This window comes from Cupressus sempervirens, chromosome 10 (genome assembly GCF_028749045.1).
Source record: "Cupressus sempervirens isolate cs-2001-9-10 chromosome 10, ASM2874904v1, whole genome shotgun sequence".
NCBI classification, from domain to species: Eukaryota; Viridiplantae; Streptophyta; class Pinopsida; order Cupressales; family Cupressaceae; genus Cupressus; species Cupressus sempervirens.
In genome coordinates this window covers 871,220,317-871,239,887 of record NC_143127.1, presented here as the reverse complement: position 1 = coordinate 871,239,887, position 19,571 = coordinate 871,220,317, and the positions used below count along the sequence as shown (strand labels likewise).

The following is a 19,571-nucleotide window of genomic DNA, read 5'->3' as shown; positions in this document are numbered from 1 at the left end:
CAAAACTTATCCCATTCAACCTCTTCTTGACAATTTCTTTCTCTATTTTTCTTCATTATTTTGAATTCATGCCTTAGACCATATTTGAGTGCCTTAGAGGTTGGTGGAATTTTGGGCTTGGGAGTATTAATGTGGTGGGAATCCTCTGGTTAGAGGATTGTTGATGTTTTCCTGGATCTGCTGCAAATGTAGTAGTACTGCCCTTGTATGTGGTATGTGCTTTCCAAATGGCAGCCATCTCTCTAATATAGGATGAAGTATGGATAAACATGTCTATTCATTAGAATGTAATTAATATAATAAATATCTCATATTTTTAATATATTAATATATATATTATATTTCACACCTATATATATATATATATATAAATATAATATTTGCACTATAGTTTATCCAACTAATTAACACTCCTTCTTAGCTTACAAGATTCATATACAATATGAATAACATATTACCTCAACGTAAATAATGGTTTCTAGAATGTCAAGTCATATGGCATCTGATCGATGCTACAGACAACAACACTCCCTCTTAGCTAGGGAAGATAAATGATATAATCATATTAAATATCTTGTGATCACATAACACATGATATGAAGTATCATCTAACATATAATACCTAGTTTTACATATCACCTAACACATGATATGAGGAATCACCTAACACGTGATACCTAGTTTTACATATCACTTAACTTGTGATATGAGGAATCACCTAACACGTGATACCTAAAATTATACATATTACCTAACACATGATATGAGGAATCACCTAACATGTGATACCTAGTTTTAGATATCATCTCAATATGATATTAGAGATATGGTTTGATCAAGAATATCAAGTCTCATGATATTCACCATAACTCAAAATTGTTCAAAGGTAATGTGTACTTACTATAGGAACATTCATAATCTATTGTGATTGGTTACATCCGTCACACGATGTCTATCACAATCTAGAAAGTCATGATTTGATTAAGGAACTGAATCCATCATGCTAGAAATCATCCATCCTTATTTGTTCCAGCCATCACACGATGTCAATCATGATAGAAGATTAAGTTATTATAAGATTGTCATCTTCCAATAACATTAACAAATACAAGCGATAATCATTTGGAAGTTGTCACTTCCTCATGATTTACATATGGCCCATAAGGCATATAAATGATATCATTAGTATAATAACTAATTAAATCAAGTTTACCTCATAAGCGTTTCACCTTCAATAGTGAAAACTCCCTCTCAATCACTATGATCGAGATGGTCACAAGTTGACTGAACCTATTTGCTCCCTTTGAAGCTCGAGTTCACTGACATTTAGACCTCTTGAAGATGCCAAACTCCCTCTAAATCTGAATTCCATATGCTTTCATCCTTGTGATTCAAATATTTCCTTTCATAAGGTGAGCCCATATAGGAAATATAACACATGAATCAATTTTCATCATTTATTGCTGGTACATGTTAGGTTTTCCCTTTTTGATAAGTGATTCTTCTTAATATAGGTGGCACTGCCTGTAATGTTCAAGGTGAAGCAACCTCAGCCTTTCATAGTTGAGTGAACCTCATCAACCTCTCGAATCTATACATGAGATAGATAACCCAAAGTGGAAACATCCAACCTCGGTTAGTTACATAAAAACTATGATTTGCGCTTCAACCCTTACCATTTCGACAAAAAGTATCATCAAGCACAAGATCTCGTAATCCACTCACCAAGATTTAGATTAGCCGCTGAACTACACCCAATCTTACTTGGTTGATATTCTTCGTGCATACAGGCCACTCCTGAGTAATGTTAAAGATCGAGGAATGGAAGTGCTTGTAGAGGTCCTCATCACTACACATAATATCCATGGTGTAGAATCTCACCAAGCTTGTAGAGCTTACTATTACAACCAGAAGCCCTAATACAAATTGTAAACACAAGAAAATCCTTGAACACATGCATTTGGACAGACAATTTATCTTCATATCTCAATAGCAGTCTCATTGCAAAAATATAGCGTGGCATCAATATAGATTTGTGCCCACACTGCTCGTCTTTATCACATTTATCATATTATTCAACTTGCTATTCAATTATAACTGAATTTGTATGGGATATCACACCCATATCTAATTATTTACGGATTGGTAAATTGTCTTCATTATTTAATTAAACCCCTCTTTCTTTTACTATAATTCCTTCCAATTTGTACAGTCTAAGCCTCTCAACTAAGAGTCACATGAGTGAGAAGAGAGATCACATGCTTTGTCAACTAAGAGTCCAAGCATGATCCACATCGCTGACCACAATTGTTCAAGTACGACCAACCCCATTTCGAGCAACACATCATCAAGCCTATAGTGGACTTTATACTTGCACCACAAGGGTTGGCCAAAACATGAAGAGGGTCTCTTTATTTTAGTTGGCAACATTCCTTGAGTGCACCCTGATGCATCATTCCTAAGATTGTAGGTGCAGACATTTGAGACCAACCCAAGCTCGATCTATAGTGATCATCCCCAATAGTTTATCAGTGTTATGCATGGTCGAGCATTCATTCTTGCCGACATTGGTGACATTACTACGATCCATCATTCCAAAATCTAGATCCTACTGCCATGTGAGTTTTATTTGACACTCACTCTTTGTTGCTGTGATCAGACTTGGAATTTCTTTTCCCACGACTCCATTCTGTAGATTTGCTGATCAAGAGCGATTGGTGTCAGAAATCATCAACCAGAATTTTCAATTCTCCATCGTAGGAGAAGGATTCCTTCTCTCTTGCTTCCACTATAAACCATCCATATAGTCCCACCAGCAGTTGTAGACTGTAGAGATTATGATAGAAGTACGTCCTTGGAATTTTAGGACGTTCAAGGTGGATTGTGTGCCCATTCTATGCAAATTCAACATTTGGACTGGCGTTGAGTGCTTGCTTCATGGACTTCACACATCAATCTAGCCTAACTCCCTCATCCATGTGCTTTGAGCTGACGCTGCTTCTCGATCTGAGACTTTTTTGGATTCTGCTAACTGATCTCACACTCAACGATTCCACTTGTGCACGAGACAAAGAGCAGTGAGACACGAGTAGACACCGATCCAATCGTACCTATGATATATATATATATTTGTTAGTCAGACAACTCCCTGAGAAAATCTCCACCCATAGATGCAAAGAGAGAATGTATTTCATCCCATTATGTCTATCAATTTCTGACTTTTCAATTCATGGAAATATTGATTGATATTCGTTTCATTGCTCATTATTTATCATGACAATTTTATATGATCTGCATAATCTACATTTGCAACTAGGCTCTAATACCATGTTTGATGTTTTCCTGGATCTGCTGCAAAGTAGTAGCACTGCCCTTGTATGTGGTATGCGCTTTCCAAGTGGCAGCCATCTCTCTATTATAGGATGAAGTATGGATAGACATGTCTCTTCATGGGACATGTCTATTCATTAGAATGTAATTAATATAATAAATATCTCATATATTTAATATATTAATAGATATATTGTATTTCACACTTATATATATATATATATATATCTTTGCACTATAGTTATCCAACTAAAGCTACCAATTATTAACAAGGATTTCCATTAAACATGTTTTGCGACTCAAACTTCCAAAACTTGCCATTTTGCACCCCTCATTCTATTCATTTTCAAGTTGACATGCCTTAGCATGATTTTGGATCAATTTTCAGTGATTAAGGGTGGTGGAAAGAATCGTTTGGTCAGAGGATTACCACCATGTTCATAATTGCGGCAGTTATCCTTAGGATTTTCCTTCTCTTCATCATTTTAAAGTGCAATTGATTACTAAGAAGGAGAAAAATTACAAGATTGGCTTAAAATTTAACTTCTTAACCACAAAACCTCTCACTACTTGACTAAAACTTTAACCCTTCCCCTTGACTTAGGTGGAAATAAAGCCTCAAGATGACATCTAAAACCCCCGCACCAAACCTAGGACTTGACAAAACTGAACCGCCACTGCAGGAGCAAAAGACAAGAGGGGTTCCCTATTTGTAATGGGGTGAAGATGTGAAAACCTCACAACAGGGCCAAATCCTGGAAAATTAAAATTCTGATTAAAAATTTAAAATATGTGTGAAAGATTTCAATACTTAACACAGCTACAATCAGTGGACAACTGCCAGCATAAAAATACTCTCAAGTTCTGAAACATGAGACAGACTTTTGTCTTCATTTATCTGATTTTTGCTTTATACTCCCTTTGCTTTTGATGAGAGGTGTAAATTTTATGTCTGAAATTTAGTGTTTTGAAAATTTGCCATGGTAATTAAAATCAGTGCTTCTCTTTTTATCATGTACTTGCATTGATGCGAAGTAGCTGGTTTTATCTTATTAAAAGTTCTGCTTACAAATTTATTCTATGCACTGGTGAGAATGCAGGGCTTTCTGCGAATTGATGAATATCCTCCAGATGCCAATCAGGGTTTTGATTTGCCATCCACTCATATTAGCTTTCCAGATTTTCAAGCAAATAGATGGTATTCAAAAGAAAAAGTACCTAAATCAAGCTTGTTGCTAGAATTTCTGGTAAGCATTTTATGTGCTTTGAGCTTTAGCATCTATGTTTGTGGGAAAGTTCCAAGCCTTGGATTACAGGGCGAATGGACATTTCTGTTTCATCTGATGCTTGTGTTTTTAAAGTTTTTATTGATTGGCCGTGGTGCAAACAGGAAATAATGGAATAATGGTTGCCTGAACAAATTGGAATTCTCGTATTTGCATTTTAGAATGGAGAAGTTAGTCTTGTCTGGACTTCTTTTCTTTCATTTTTGATGTCACATTGTGCTTTGTGTAGGATAAAAGTCCAGTTCAGCTTTATACAGAGGTGCTACTTGTCCCGTTGGCAACACCTGATTTCAGCATGCCATATAACGTAATCACATTGACATGCACGGTATTGGCCTTGTATTTTGGATCATTGCTCAATGTTCTTCGTAGACGAATTGGCGAGGAAGAAAGATATCAGAAAGGTATGTTGTTCTCCGTTGCTGCTTATCTGTATTTCTCACCAAGAGCATATTTTTAAGCTTCTTTTAAATCTTTGATGCACCTTTCTTGTTTACATGTGATATGCATGAAAAATTGGTTCAAACATGTATCTTATTTTATTATTTATATTGGTCTGGCTCCCTGCATGGATGTCAAAAGATGAGATTTAGAAGGATCAGAAATGAAAGCCATTTCAAAGTTGTACCATATTTAGATATATATAATTAAAATAAATTGTTGTGGTTTTCTCAAGATCAATTCAAGCCCAGCGTTTATCTGTCTAGACTTAGTTTCCCATGCAGATAAATCCCTTGTCCTTTGGGGCTGTTGTGGACAGTTTGGAGATTGCTATTTCAATCTTACATGCACAAACACATCTGTCAAATTTAAAGAATAAATAGCTGCCGGAAAGTCATAACTGAGTGTGGTTAATGGAGAGTTGGCCATGGCTCTGATTTGGGGAAAAATCAGTTTCACAATTTTATCGCGTTCAAATCACAATTAAGTCATGCATATTATTGGCAAAAAGCGGTGCAAAAAGACCAGTAACTCCAAAAACACCAGGAAAACCCTGAAAGCCCGCCGAAAGTGAAAAAAAAACCCATGAATGTGTTATATTGATCTTGTGTTATGCATGAACTGTATGTGTGGTCACAGAACAGGAGAAAAAGGTGAAACTTTAAAGGTTTATAGTGGCGCAACAGACATTAACAACCATACATTTCTCTCAATTCTGACTTCTTCAGCATATTAATAAATGTATCCACTCAAGATAGTTGTATATATGTGTTTTCAATTAATAACGTTGTCGCTTAGCGAGGGAGATTCTAGAATGTTTGAAAGCTGTTCTGATATCATTTTAAGCATATCAGATATTTCCAGTGTTCATTTTTCAAGATTAGAGACAATACCACTAGCCAACTCTTGTTTTCTTCTCAGTTTAAAATATTTCAAGCGCTTTTTGAAAATTAGTTGTTTTTACTTGTTTTCTTCTCATTTTCTCCTACAGCTATCTCAATCTGATGATGGGTTATTGAGTGTGATACAAAATTAGTTTTTGGTTTTTGCTTTTCCCTGAAATGTAATTTATAATCTATGGTTCTTTATGACTTTAATATAAACCTGTTTGTCACCATCCAATGTAGAACTAAAATATACACTAAAATAATCACTTTGGATTGTTTTCTATGTAATAAAATAATTAAAGAATATTTTCTAATGCTTGGATAAACTCTAATTTGTGTATTATTCAGTAACATATTTCATTTCAGTTATAGATTTATATAAATTCACTTTGTTTGACTTAAAAAAAAAAAATTATATTTAATTATATAAATAGAATGAGTAAAGATTTAGCAATAAACTTTAACAGATTTAAATTCAAGTCATTAGGAAAATAGTCAATATAATTATAACTTTTTATATTTTATATAATTATTCATTTTTAATTTTGGTGAGTAGAAAGGATAAGAAAAAAATGTTGATATGCTAATTCTTACAAAATATTTGTAGAATGAAATCGCAACTCCAAAAGTCCATGTTAGAGATTAAAAAAGTTAAAGTGAACGTACTATTAAACATAAAAGTTTCGATGTTGCCTACAAAATTCTCTCTCTGAGCTAATTTAGCCAAAGTAGGATTCCTTAACAGAACCAAATTATGATTCATTAAACAATTGTCACAAGAATTATCTGCCGCAGAACCCACAACTCATATTCATACTTCAACCTTTTCACAACCATTCACAACCTAAGAAGACAATCATGTAGGGAATTGAAAAAAGAAAATATAAATTTTTTTAAAAAAATTTATCTGGGTGGAAACCTTTGATTTCTTTCTCTCTCCAACAATAAACATGCAGGATTACTGAGTTATAAACTATAGAGAGAACGTTTTTACTGTCCTAGAATGAATTTGATAGCCAAGATATGCATCTCTGTCTGGCTTGTAATTGAAATGAGTCTGTCACCACTGAGTGACAATTAATGTTTTTTGTTGGTATAATTATCCAACTGCACATTTTATTTTAAGTTTACTTAGGTGATTAGTTTTATTTACTTAGGTAGATTCAGCAATAATGAAGTCCATCTCTTTTCAATAATGAGCTTAACTGCTCTTCATGTTAAGTCCACCTCTTTTCAATTCTAACTAGTTCAACTCCTTTGGAAAAATTGCCTTTCCATCTAATTAAACTCTCAATTTTATTCTCTCTATATCTCTATGCTATGAAAATGCCATTAAATTCTAAAAAATATAGTTTTCATCATAGCAGCAAAAAACCTTTTTGTAATGTCCCCTTTCGGAAATAGGATTTAAGAATAGATAATAATAAAATCAAAATATGAAAATCATATACTAAACACGTAATGAAATCTAATACAACATAATATCATTACAAATTAATTAAGTTAAACATATGGTCGAGAGCCATGCAATGAAGAGTTGACTCCCTCAAACATGAGATATAAAAGGTAGAAGAGTGATCAAGGAGATATATGGAGGAAGGAAAACAAGATGTATTAGAATATTATTATTACTTTGATGGTCTATTATTTTTTATATTTAATTAGTTTTAGATAAGATTGTCTTTATGATCTTCTTAAGTTTCTTATGAGAAAATTTCTATTTTGTACATTTCTAAATTCTTTGTAATGATTTCTTTGATCTTTTGTTAGTACATAAAATATGTTACCAATAACTTTGCATAGTATGGTATTAGAGCATAATTGTTTTTTTGGCTTAAAAAAATATAATATCTTTCTAAAATTTTGTACTCACTAAATTTTTTCGAATTTTATTTTGGGATCGTGTTCTCTCTTCCAAACCTGACTAGGGTTTTTTCGTGGATATTGCATCTCTGAAAATTGCGCCCTAGTTCCAGAGCCTGTCTAAGTTTTTCTGCAAATCATGAGTTAATAAAAAATCGTTTATTTTCCTTGATCGTTTCTTCTGTAATGAACAATTTAGGCATCTTTTCTTCTTGTGTTTTTGCTCATTTTTGTGGCTTTCCTGTGGTCTGGATCGTCTTTTTTGGGCATCATGGCTTTCCATTCTCTGCGTTTTTCTTTAAAAACATTTTTCAGAATGTTTTTCTACTCTCTTCAACAAAATGCGGCCCATGTTTAATTTTCAGGCTCAAGCACCCACATGTCTAGGGTTGTTTTTGGCTGCATAAGTCTTTGGTGTGGTCTGTAGCAACATTTATATTTCTATGGCTTTGTTTTCTACAATTTTTTTTGGCATTTTTATGTAAAAATGACCTTAAAGCTAACTGGTTAGGGTTTCTTTCGAAACTCTCTTATCTTGTGCTAGAATAAAAATCTACTTGCAAATTCTTTCTAAGTTTTATGGGATGTCTCTGAATCTTTATCTGATTTTTCTAGGTCAATCAAATTATTTTCTTGAAAACCATGCTAGTCGCACCTCATCATATTTTTGAAGTCTGTACCTAAATTTGTATTTGTTTTCTACATTAGAATTGGTGTTTTGGAATCCATGCTTTGCCTCTTCTATAGTTTTCATTTTTGTGTATTGGGAAACGTGCAAGATGACATCATTGACCAACTTAATCTTGGAGGGCAGTTAAAGATTCGACCGCAAGAAGTATAACACAGAATCAACACATGCTGCCAATCTTCGAATCTCGTCGGCTTGAGACGATTGTTTTGGGCACAAAGTCTCATCTTACCATAGTACAAGGAGATATAGTTGATGATCACGACTAAGAAGTTGTCATACTTCTCAAGCTCTTTGTCACAGATGATCAGTTGCCTCAAATTCCTTTTGGCAAGTCTACAGCGGACATCTGGCAATACTTGAAGGAGTTGCATGAGACATCAGACAAAAGCCAAGCGTTCTTTTTGAAGAACCAATGGTTATCCATCATGATGGATGAACGCATGTGCTTACATGAGCATCTCACAAAGATCAAGGGCATTCTAGATCAGCTCAAAGCCATTGGTTGGAAAACGAAGGAAGAAGATACGGTAGTCATCACCTTGAAGAGTCTACCAAAATCTTATGAGTACTTTATAGAGACTCTCAACATTACTTCTACTATTGGTTATCTGAAATTTCTAGAGTTATGCACCAAACTTTTGCAGCAAGGTTGTTGGAAACAACAATTTGGTAGTAGTGCCACCTTGTCCACCTCAGAGCATGCCTTTTTAGCCAAATGGTAGTCATCACCTTGAAGAATCTACCAAAATCTTATGATCACTTTATAGAGTCTCAACATTACTTCTATTAATTTTGATATGAAATTTCTAGAGTCTGTTACAAGATTCAAGAAGAGTTGGCAGATTAACGGATTTCCGAATGATTCATTAATTAACAGAGGAACAAATGTGTTCCTTATAAAGAATTACAAGGACGTTGTTTCTAAAAGAAACAACGTAGACTGAAGAAGGAATTAGAAACAAAACTAGAGACAGGATAGGAAACATTCCTATCTGGATTGAAGAAAAAAGAGACGGGATAGGAAACATTCCTATCTAGACTGAAAGACGGACTACAAACAAGTAGTTGACTATTATAGAAAGTATAAGATATTATCTTAATACCCTCCCTTAATGGTCAACGTATGGATGTCGGAACATTCTGTGATAATTGAGACCCTCCCTGGATCTACAGAATGTTGAAACCAAGAAGCTTTGCCAGAAGAGTGCTATGACTCAAAATAAGTTGCATTTACTTCGTTTTTGTGGAAAAAACGGTAAAACCCAGAATCTCACGCAACCTTGCATATGACAGACAACATGAAATGATTTTTGAGGAGAAAATCAACAAACCCAGAATCTCACACAACCTTGCGTATTACAAACAACTTGAAATGATTTTTGAGGAGAAAATCAACAAACCCAGAATCTCACGCAACCTTGCGTATTACAGACAACTTGAAATGATTTTTGAGGAGAAAATCAACAAACCCAGAATCTCACGCAACCTTGCGTATTACAGACAACTTGAAATGATTTTTGAGGAGAAAATCAACAAACCCATTAAAAACAGAAACAAATTCAGAAGGCGAAAAATGCAACTTTGCCTTGATCAGGACCCGGAGAAGTCGGACACTGCGTAACACCTAGAACAAGTTGATCGGTGTTTCGATATTCGAAGATTGCGATGATGCGCTGCTTCCAGGTTCCATAATTGCGACCATTGAATTTGGAATTATGTTCGAGCAGAATATTTGTCAGAGATGCCATGGCACGTTTTTCAATGAAAAACTGTGAAAATCTGTGAAGGCACGTTTTTCGAAGCAATAATACGAAAGACCCAGAAGAATCAGAGAATGACCCAGAAGAGAGCTCGAAAAACCCAAAAGGAATCTGCTGTCGTTTTTTGGATCCGCTGGCTCGAAAATCGAGGCACACAAATCGAGGCACCCAGAAAAAATGGACGACAACCCAGTTGAGCTCTCGAAAAACCCACCAAAAATCTGCAAACAAAATATTTTTTCGACCCCAAAAATTAGGGTTTCGAAAAAAACGGCCCTAGCTGAAAAAAAGCTTGAAAAAACTTCAGATTTCTTGATAAAAAATGGCAGATTTTTCTTCAAGGATCGATGTGCATGGACGAATGGGGCTAGAGTGTGCTGAACAAACATAGGCAGACCCGAGTTCGGGAATTTCTCTAGGCCGAAAACCCTAAGTGGGTTTTAGAGAAATTCAATGGAAATAATTTTGAAAAAATTTAAACAAATAATTTCACGAAGAAATTATAAATTTTTTCAAAAAAATTTAAGTAATAGCTCTGATACCATGTTACAAGATTCAAGAAGAGTTGGCAGATTAACGGATTTCCGAATGATTCATTAATTAACAGAGGAACAAATGTGTTCCTTATAAAGAATTACAAGGACGTTGTTTCTAAAAGAAACAACGTAGACTGAAGACGGAATTAGAAACAAAACTAGAGACAGGATAGGAAACATTCCTATCTGGACTGAAGAAAAAAGAGACGGGATAGGAAACATTCCTATCTAGACTGAAAGACGGACTACAAACAAGTAGTTGACTATTATAGAAAGTATAAGATATTATCTTAATAGAGTCATGCACCAAACTTTTGCAGTAGGATTGTTGGAAACACTAATTTGGTACTAATGCCACCTCGTCCTCCTCAGAGCATGCCTTTTCAGCCAAACCCTTGCACAAGCATAAAAACAAATCTTAATACTTGTAGCCATCACAACAAAAGGGCCAAACCAGTCACATGATGCTTCAAAGAAGAAGAAGGTGCATTGTAATTACTGTCACAAATATGGCCATTTTCTTTAGGATTGTTGCAATTGGCTGGCTTCTGAACAACAAAAGCAGGGATGGTCTTAGCCTAAAGCCAATGTTACTAAGCACACAGAGCAAACAGAGTCTGCCTTGTATGCCTTCATGGCTAAAAGCCGTACAAACCATGTGAAATCTTTTGCTTGGTATATAGATTCTAGTGCTTCTTGGCTTTTCACTCATAGGCATGATTGGTTTACAGATTTTTCTCCCTTTATTGATTGAGTTATATTTGTAGGTGAAGAGTATACTGTTGTGAGCAAGGGCAATGTACAAATATAGTTTGTTGGAATATATTCAGTCTGTCAAGTTGAGCGGTGGGTGATCAGACACATAGTGTCCATTGGAAATACTTGACCAAGGCAGGTTTAGTGGCATGATTGCTACTGTGATCACTAGAGGTCACTAGTAAGTTGGAAGATAGGTTAATGAAAGGTATCCATAGCCTTGTTGACTGACTAGTCGACACTCTAACACTAGGATGCTCAGGTGGTAGGACTAGATGGTGTACACGTGCCTTATCCTACTTAGGGAGGGCCATTCTCAACAGAGGAGTGAGAATTACACTAGGTCCAAATGCCTAGACATGCATAGTACAAACCAATTTCTACTTATGATGTGGTGTGATTTAAACCTTGTTAGTAAGTAGTTATTTTCTTCAGATGCATGTTTATCTTTGTTTCAACACTCAACTCAATGCAGATACATTCCTGTTCATATGAAATGGTAGTTAAGATTTTGTTTTCCATTTTTGGACTTGAATTGAAAAATTGTGAACCATGATTTTGAGATTCTTTTGATCTTGAAGTGGCTAGGATGTGTTTATATGTTGCTCATTCTATAAAGATCAAAATGGTGAGAAGGCCATACATCATATTTTGTGCTCTTGCATGGAGTAAGCACACTCACATAATTGAAACAATCAATGCTTATTTATGATAAGATGTAACTTTTGTTTGACTTAAATTATCTTTAAAAAATAGTGCGGTGACGAGATGGACATGAGAGCCTAGGTCACATGAATGGGATAAGTGGATTCCCTAATTTTATAGGTGATTGGAGAGCATGCCTAGATGGTCTACCTACCCGAGAGTCCTATATTGGATGACACAGATGACTAACTTATTTCAGATACTTATGATCAATTTATGATCCGGAGACGAGTTAAGAAATTTCAGCTTAAAAGGTGAAGTTTTCAATATCGAAATTGATTAAATGTCAAAAACTTACAATATATTACTTGCATCTAAATACTTGAATTATGTCCCAATTGTTATCAAATGATCAAACTAAATTAGTATGCACATAAGTGCATAGATTAGAAATGCAATGTATGAAACAAACAAGATATATTATATAAGTTAATGCTATGAAGCATCTTATGGACCCTCATGGGAAGATGGAACTTGTGAAAATACATCTCGATGAACTTTTTTATCATATGAGACATTTCATTTAACCTTTTTATCATACAAGCGTTTGGGCCACACCTGAGATTTGCATGTGGACGTGTAGTCCAATGGCTTAGGAGACTACGATACAGATAGTGTGGCACCATCTCGATGGTCTTGATTGGGTGTATTACGATTTTTCATTATATAATATAGTTTTTTTGGATGCATTGTTATAGATTTCATAATTCACATGCTATATTGATTCCATCATCATGATGTATTGGGATGCTTAACCATATTAAGATGAAGAACTTGTAAAACTTATATTGTTTAGAGATGAAATACATTTCTATCATGTAATGGTTTAAAAATTCTATTGGAATATTATTTTGATAAGATGGGCATGAAGGCTCGGGTCACATAAATGGAAACGTGGGTCCGCTAACCCTTTCAAGTGATTTGCGAGGCTATAAGGATGATTTTACTCATTTAATGAGTACCATATAATAGATGGTATGTATGAGTGATTACCTTTGCTTTTGAATATTGAACATTGAAAAAATGTTCTCTTACACGAACTATTGGCATGAGAATTGAACTAAAAATATTGTAATTGTTTACATGAGTGTGACAGGAATATGAAATAGAATATCCTAAGACATGATCAATTCAAAGTCATGCTGAAGTGAGCACATTTATGGTAAACACAGGTATGTGTTTGTTTCACTTGATCTTATGGTATCATACAAGCATTTTTCTGGAAGCATTGAGATAAGGGAATGATAGACCTTGATTTTGATCATGGCTTAGATTTTGATTCAAATTTGAAATGAGACGATTTCACGATGCTATATATATATCTTGTATTTGGAATATTGTTTTAAAATTGCAAAGTTCATCAAGGATGATGAAATAGAAGGGGGAGGGTATGTTACATCCCAATTTTTGGCTCAGTTTTAAATATTCCCTTTTTAAGTCGTTTAGGCGTCATGCGAAGTTGAGTAGTTGGCTAAATTAGTTAGTCATTATGGTTTCATGTGAAAATGAAGTGTTGGTTACTCGTTATGATCTTATGGGCAATTGGAATATTGGTTAATCATTATGATGATATATGAATTGGAAATAGATGGCTAACATGATCATATGCTATGATAATTTTGACTTAGTAAAATGATGAGCAATATATTGTTACCATTATAAATTTTCATTTGCAGTAATGTGGCGAAGGGGGAGAAATATTGCTAGAGAAGGAATTGGGCACGGGGACACCACCTACCATTGAGCCAACAGGTATGAGTCTTGACCACCATGGCTAAGGGAAAACGGTTAGGCAAGCAGTGTAACACCAAGGGACTATCATGAGCTAACCAAGTCAACATATTTAATAAGACAATAAAAGTATTCACTTGATCATGAGAAAATTAAGAACAATAATTTATGTTATGTTAGTGAACAGATTGTCCTTCGAGAAAACGTGTGCAAATCTGACCCTGAATGCCCTAGTGAAAGGACAAGTCGGCACCAACAGTTGGACAGGTTATCATTGGATTGATAACCTTCCTTTGAATTTTATCGGGTACAACTCCCCGTATAAGATATACGATGAATAAATTGTGGATGCTTTTAACTAGAAAGCACAAAAGGATATCAAGCATCTATTCGTAAATACAATGTAGATTCGTAAACCTTAATGACTGAAAGGAAAAGAAAGTAAAGAACAGCAGATGACACAAGGTTCATTTGCTGAATGCTGCATTACACAATGAAAATGAAAACATGTCTTCCGTCCTCTTGAGAGAATTAAAATTAGAGCTTTAAAAGATGTTTTGAAATGATAGTGTAATAAGGAAACAATGATATCAGAATGTAATTTAAGAGAAAACTGAAAATGATGTAAAAATCATGATCAGTGGAAGGAAAAATACATTATAATCAAAGTTTAATGTGCTTAACCTCTAGCCTCCCTTCCCTAATTGTAAAAAACCATAAAGACTCTTTTACATGTTACAACCAAATCATTATTTAAAGAAAAATAGAAACTCCTTTCACAATATTACACCAATCACCAAAATCTTATCTCTATCTCAGACACACAGTTCAGAAAAAGAAAACCCGCCCATGCTCTGTCTCTCACGATCTCTCAAGAAAATGGAATGATTTTGGAAAAACTCCTCCCTTCCTGGAGCACACAGTCTACAGTCCGGAAGCTGAAAAAGAATGGAACCCCTGGTTAATGTGAAAATCTTAAATAAATAAGCCCCTCCTCTGTCTTTTCCGATTTCCCAGCAGTTTAAACAATTGATCCTTGATATTCCCTTGACTTTTCAGTTATAATAACTGAATCTTTATTACTTGTGGAAGTCATTCCCTTTTATGACTTTATATGACCTTGATGTTTATTTAAAATTATCTTCATAAAGATAAAGATAAAATGATTAAGTTGAATTATTTCCAAATTTTGGATTTCCACGTGTCTTTTTGTGCTAACCACATTACATAACTGGGACAGCAATGCTTTGAGAAACAGAAAAACCTCCAGGATCTATTTCTTTATTAGAATCTTATGTACCCTTTGTGCCATTTGTATCCTTCTCAACATCAATATAATTTGTCCGAGTCTTGGTGGTCTTCCCATTGATAGAAGAAACATCTGACTTGAAAGATTTTTTGCTTTCATGTAAATTGGATTTTGAAGATTGTTGATTAACAGCTCTATTGGGTGCAGCAGTTTCAGGTGCTTCGGGCAAATAATTTGCCACTCTCATACCATACAAGTATGAAACTATCAGTATCTCCATTGCATTTGCAATCAATGAAAGTGCTCTCCGCTCCAAAATGATAGAACGCATAACTGCCAAAGACAATTCCTTCGCCTTCTCTGCTTCCAAATGCTAACAAAGAAGTTACTTCTGAACTGCTAGCTGCAATAGCCTCTAGACCTGAATGAATTCTCCACAAAACTCCATGAAGGTTGTCGCATCATATCAAGATTGAGGAAAACCCACCCATCTGTGCACACTATCTTGCATGGTAGTCAACGTTTCCAATTCAGCTGATTGTGAAGAGCTGCTTGATTGCCTGTCTTTGTTTCTAGAAGAATTCGTAGTCGATCCTGATCTGCGCATCAAGCATCTTCTCGGTTATCACCAAGGACGTTCGCAAGTCATTCTCCATGCTAATTGGATCTTGGGATCGAGTCACACTAGGATGATGATGCCGTAGTATGGTTTCTAATTTCCCAACATAACTTATCGCGTTTGGAGTCACGACCCACCTTTCACTTTGCACATCTTGTGTTATGTGGCTTTAACTTCATACTGCCGGTTCTGAAATTTGAAGAAGAAACCGTGCCATGTCACTTGCTTCCCGTCGTCACGAGGTGAGGCTTGAGAGCATGATATCCACCATTTGAATGTGAGACTCTATATATATAAAAGAGGGGAATCGGGTCTGGTGCCATAGATCACCACCCATATGACGCCTTTATTAACTTCTTTACAATCAGCACCTTATTCTTTTACCCTCACGGTGGGCTGTGCGTTTAATGCCGCTAACATTCGGAATGAAGCTCGGCCTCCATCGTGACTTCTTGTGACTTTTGAATCCAAGCCGCGGTTTCCATGAAATTTCCCAGTTACGTTAACACCAACTGCGAGCTCTATGAGTATTCTTGTACAGCAGTTGGTGTATAAGTTTGAATATCACCATTACATGAAATGTTTTGCCAATCACGACATTTGATAACTGCATAAACCACCTTGGCGTCGGGTATCTTTAGAATTGGTTCCAATAATGTCGAACCTGCTTGCATCCACCATTTTGAATCTGCAGTAATGATTTGATATGTGGCATCAGCTCATATGTGAGAATTTGGGACGATTGGAATTCCTCAAGCCATGAGTGCATGAGTACGCCAAACTTGACTTGAGCTTTCGGATTTCCATTGCCGACATCTACATTCTACCTATATGCGACCTTGGATGAATATTTTGTTGAATCATTATGTATGCCCATCGTATTTGGGATCAAAAACTGCCTGCTATCGATGTTGTAGGCTATGGCTTGAATATGAAATTGTAGATATAGAATATTTCGCTTACCATCCTTTGATGCCATTATGGTATGCAAGAACTATTCATTGATTATGCAGATTTGCTTTATGCTGTGTTATGACTTCATTTTAAAAGGAAACCTGAGTTTCTTTTATGTTTCTCACAAACACTGAATTTGATGCCTCCTACATTAGAGACCCAATGAGACATGAGTGTCATATAATCACGGGGTGTTGGTGTGAAACTCTTCAGTCATGGCCCACAAAATCATGAATTTTAACTCCAGTTGTTCCTTTGAACTCTGGCAATTTTAGTCATATTGCACAAATTTCATTGTACATTGCTCATGTATATTTCAATAGTTTGAACCAATTATCTCCTCATACATATAGAAGTTTCCCATGCTTACCAAGGCCGGATTTGTTCTTCACATGTTTGGATAGCTCTTTACCCTTGGGATTTCAATTGATGCATAAATAAATGTAATCCCTAAAGAGCATATTCACTTTCATTTGGAGTATTGAGCTGACCGTGAATTCATGTATCATGTATGAGGGTTTTGCACTTTTAATGGCATATCCTTGATAAATCTGAATTCTGAAGTTGAGCTTCTGAATTCAACTTATTGATTAGTAGCCTTCAAATTCTGGACATATGAACTCACTGAGATTACTAAACACCCGAACTGAATTCTGCATCCATGAAACCTCTTATTTAGACTGAACCACTGAAATACTGCACCAAAGATTCCAACTGTAACCTTGCCCTTTTGATAACTATTCTCTGAATACATCTGTTATGCCTCATTGAACCATCAGGACTGTGGAATCATTTGAACCAATTCAAACCACTTTGAACCAAGTTCGAAGTAGTTCAAAGAGGTTCAAAACCTGAAACTGAAAGTTTAAGATTCTGTGTCCATATGTGTGCTAACATGTTAGTAAGTAAGCTATCATTATATAAAACATAAGGAATAAAAGTATAATTCCATCCTAAGTCAATGTTTTATTATTTCCATTTTATGGCAGTGGGTTTAATATTATTTCATATCATCGGCCCTTTGTATTATTTTCAACTTTTGACAACATTCCAATATTAATATTATTACTTCTTGGCAATAGTTTTTATCGGTAAAAGGCCTAAGCCCTGATAATTTATATAGTAATAGTTATCTTTCATCTTGAGCGGCTGTATTTCTATAATGTTCTCATTGGCCTTATATTATTTTGTTTGTGGGTGACCACATTAATATTATGTTATTTGTCACATTGAACCAATGACCATGTATCTTGTAACTTTTGCCACCTTTGCAATCTTGTTCATTACCAAGCATGCAACCGAGAAAGCTAAATCTTTTGTGCGGTAGCTCATTGAGCATATACAATATTTCTCATCTTAGCAAAGCATACCATGACAAACAAAGTCACTACCAGAAGCCAATTTGGAAAAATGTCATAATGCTATTGTATTGAATATGAATGAATCGATGTTCACTCCTTATATACTGTATGAACGTGTCGAATCGTAACATCTCTCATCTAAGGAAAGCTTTCTTTATGAAATATAACCAGTGAGTGTGCAACTTATACATGGGTATTTGAAAATACTTCCTGTGATAAGAGATCTGCACCATGTAGATCAAGATTTGTAAATGTTCAAAACTTCTATACCAATGTGTAATGGCAAGCCAAAATGGCTGATTACTGAGATATTTAAAAGAAAACTATCTTTATGTTGCCAGTGCCAGAATGGTAGAGGGATTGGCTATGCATATATAGTTTTTAAAATGCAGAACTTTCTTTGTAATGCCAAAGCCAGTTAGGCAGATTTATTGGCTGTGATTACAATTATTCATAATCCACCCGATGAATCATCCAAGAAGACCAACATGGTCGAGATGAAGGGTATGAGAAAGAAATCATCGAACTATGGATACCCCTACATGATAAAAAGAAAGAATCATTAGTAACTAAAACAAGCAATGCATTTTTGATTAAAGACTTGTGTCAACTCATGGTAGTCCATTATATAGGTCTTATTGTCTAGTCAAGCAGTGGGTTGACACTTTAACACCAGGATGCTCAGTTGTTGGATAGTGGTGTCCCAAACCTAATTCCCACAGTAGGGAGGGCCTTTCTCAGTAAAGATTGTGTGGGGAAATTTAAAGGTCCGCAGTTGGGAGGTTAAGCCCTTGGCAATGCTTCTCCTTTCCACCAGATGCCAAGACTTGCACAAGACAAATATATGATATACATTCAAATATCTACTAGTAACAAGTATTTTTCTTTTATGAAATTGCAATTTCAAGTTGAAGATATGTTAGATGGTTAATATCGTTTAATCAGTTATTTTTTTTTCAACTTTTCGGTTATAGCCGTTGGTTTTCTTCCATCTGAATATGTAAAGTACTTGTGAAATTGTCTTCATGTGATTATGAAAAGTTATGTACATTTATTAGTAGAAAAGATCTCTCATCCATTAAGTAATGGTTGGTTACGATGACAGTTATATTCATTATATTTGTTGAATGAATACTCTTTCAATTGTTAGTTAATATATTTTTGTTAAACTGATTATAAACATTAACCTCTCTCACATGAATATAATATAGTTGTTATTACTGCCTTCTCATGCTCATGAATATGTAATATAGTTGTTATAACTGCCTTCTTATGCTCGAGTGGGAATGGAACATTGGTTATCATTCTCCCCACAATGTAAAATTCCCACTCTTATATCGGTGAACACTTTTACATCACATCAAATATGCTACCAACTTCTTTCTCAGTTCCAACTTGCTCT

The 19,571-nt window shown here is 35.1% G+C and overlaps 1 protein-coding gene across 2 annotated transcripts in view; it reads left to right on the top strand.

The window, feature by feature from the left end:
* LOC149536784 (GPI transamidase component Gpi16 subunit family protein) overlaps window positions 1–19,571 on the top strand; it is a 73,944-nt gene that overhangs the window by 30,628 nt on the left and 23,745 nt on the right. The window contains exons 3-6 of one of the 2 annotated variants that reach the window (XM_089804144.1): window positions 4,431–4,577; window positions 4,846–5,020; window positions 13,115–13,230; window positions 13,352–13,427. In XM_089804144.1, the coding sequence (XP_089660270.1) occupies window positions 4,431–4,577; window positions 4,846–5,020; window positions 13,115–13,224 (432 nt within the window). In that variant the 3' untranslated portion in view covers window positions 13,225–13,230; window positions 13,352–13,427. Of the gene's footprint in view, window positions 1–4,430; window positions 4,578–4,845; window positions 5,021–13,114; window positions 13,231–13,351; window positions 13,428–19,571 lie in introns of those variants that run through there. The other variant, XM_089804143.1, reaches the window with a different exon arrangement.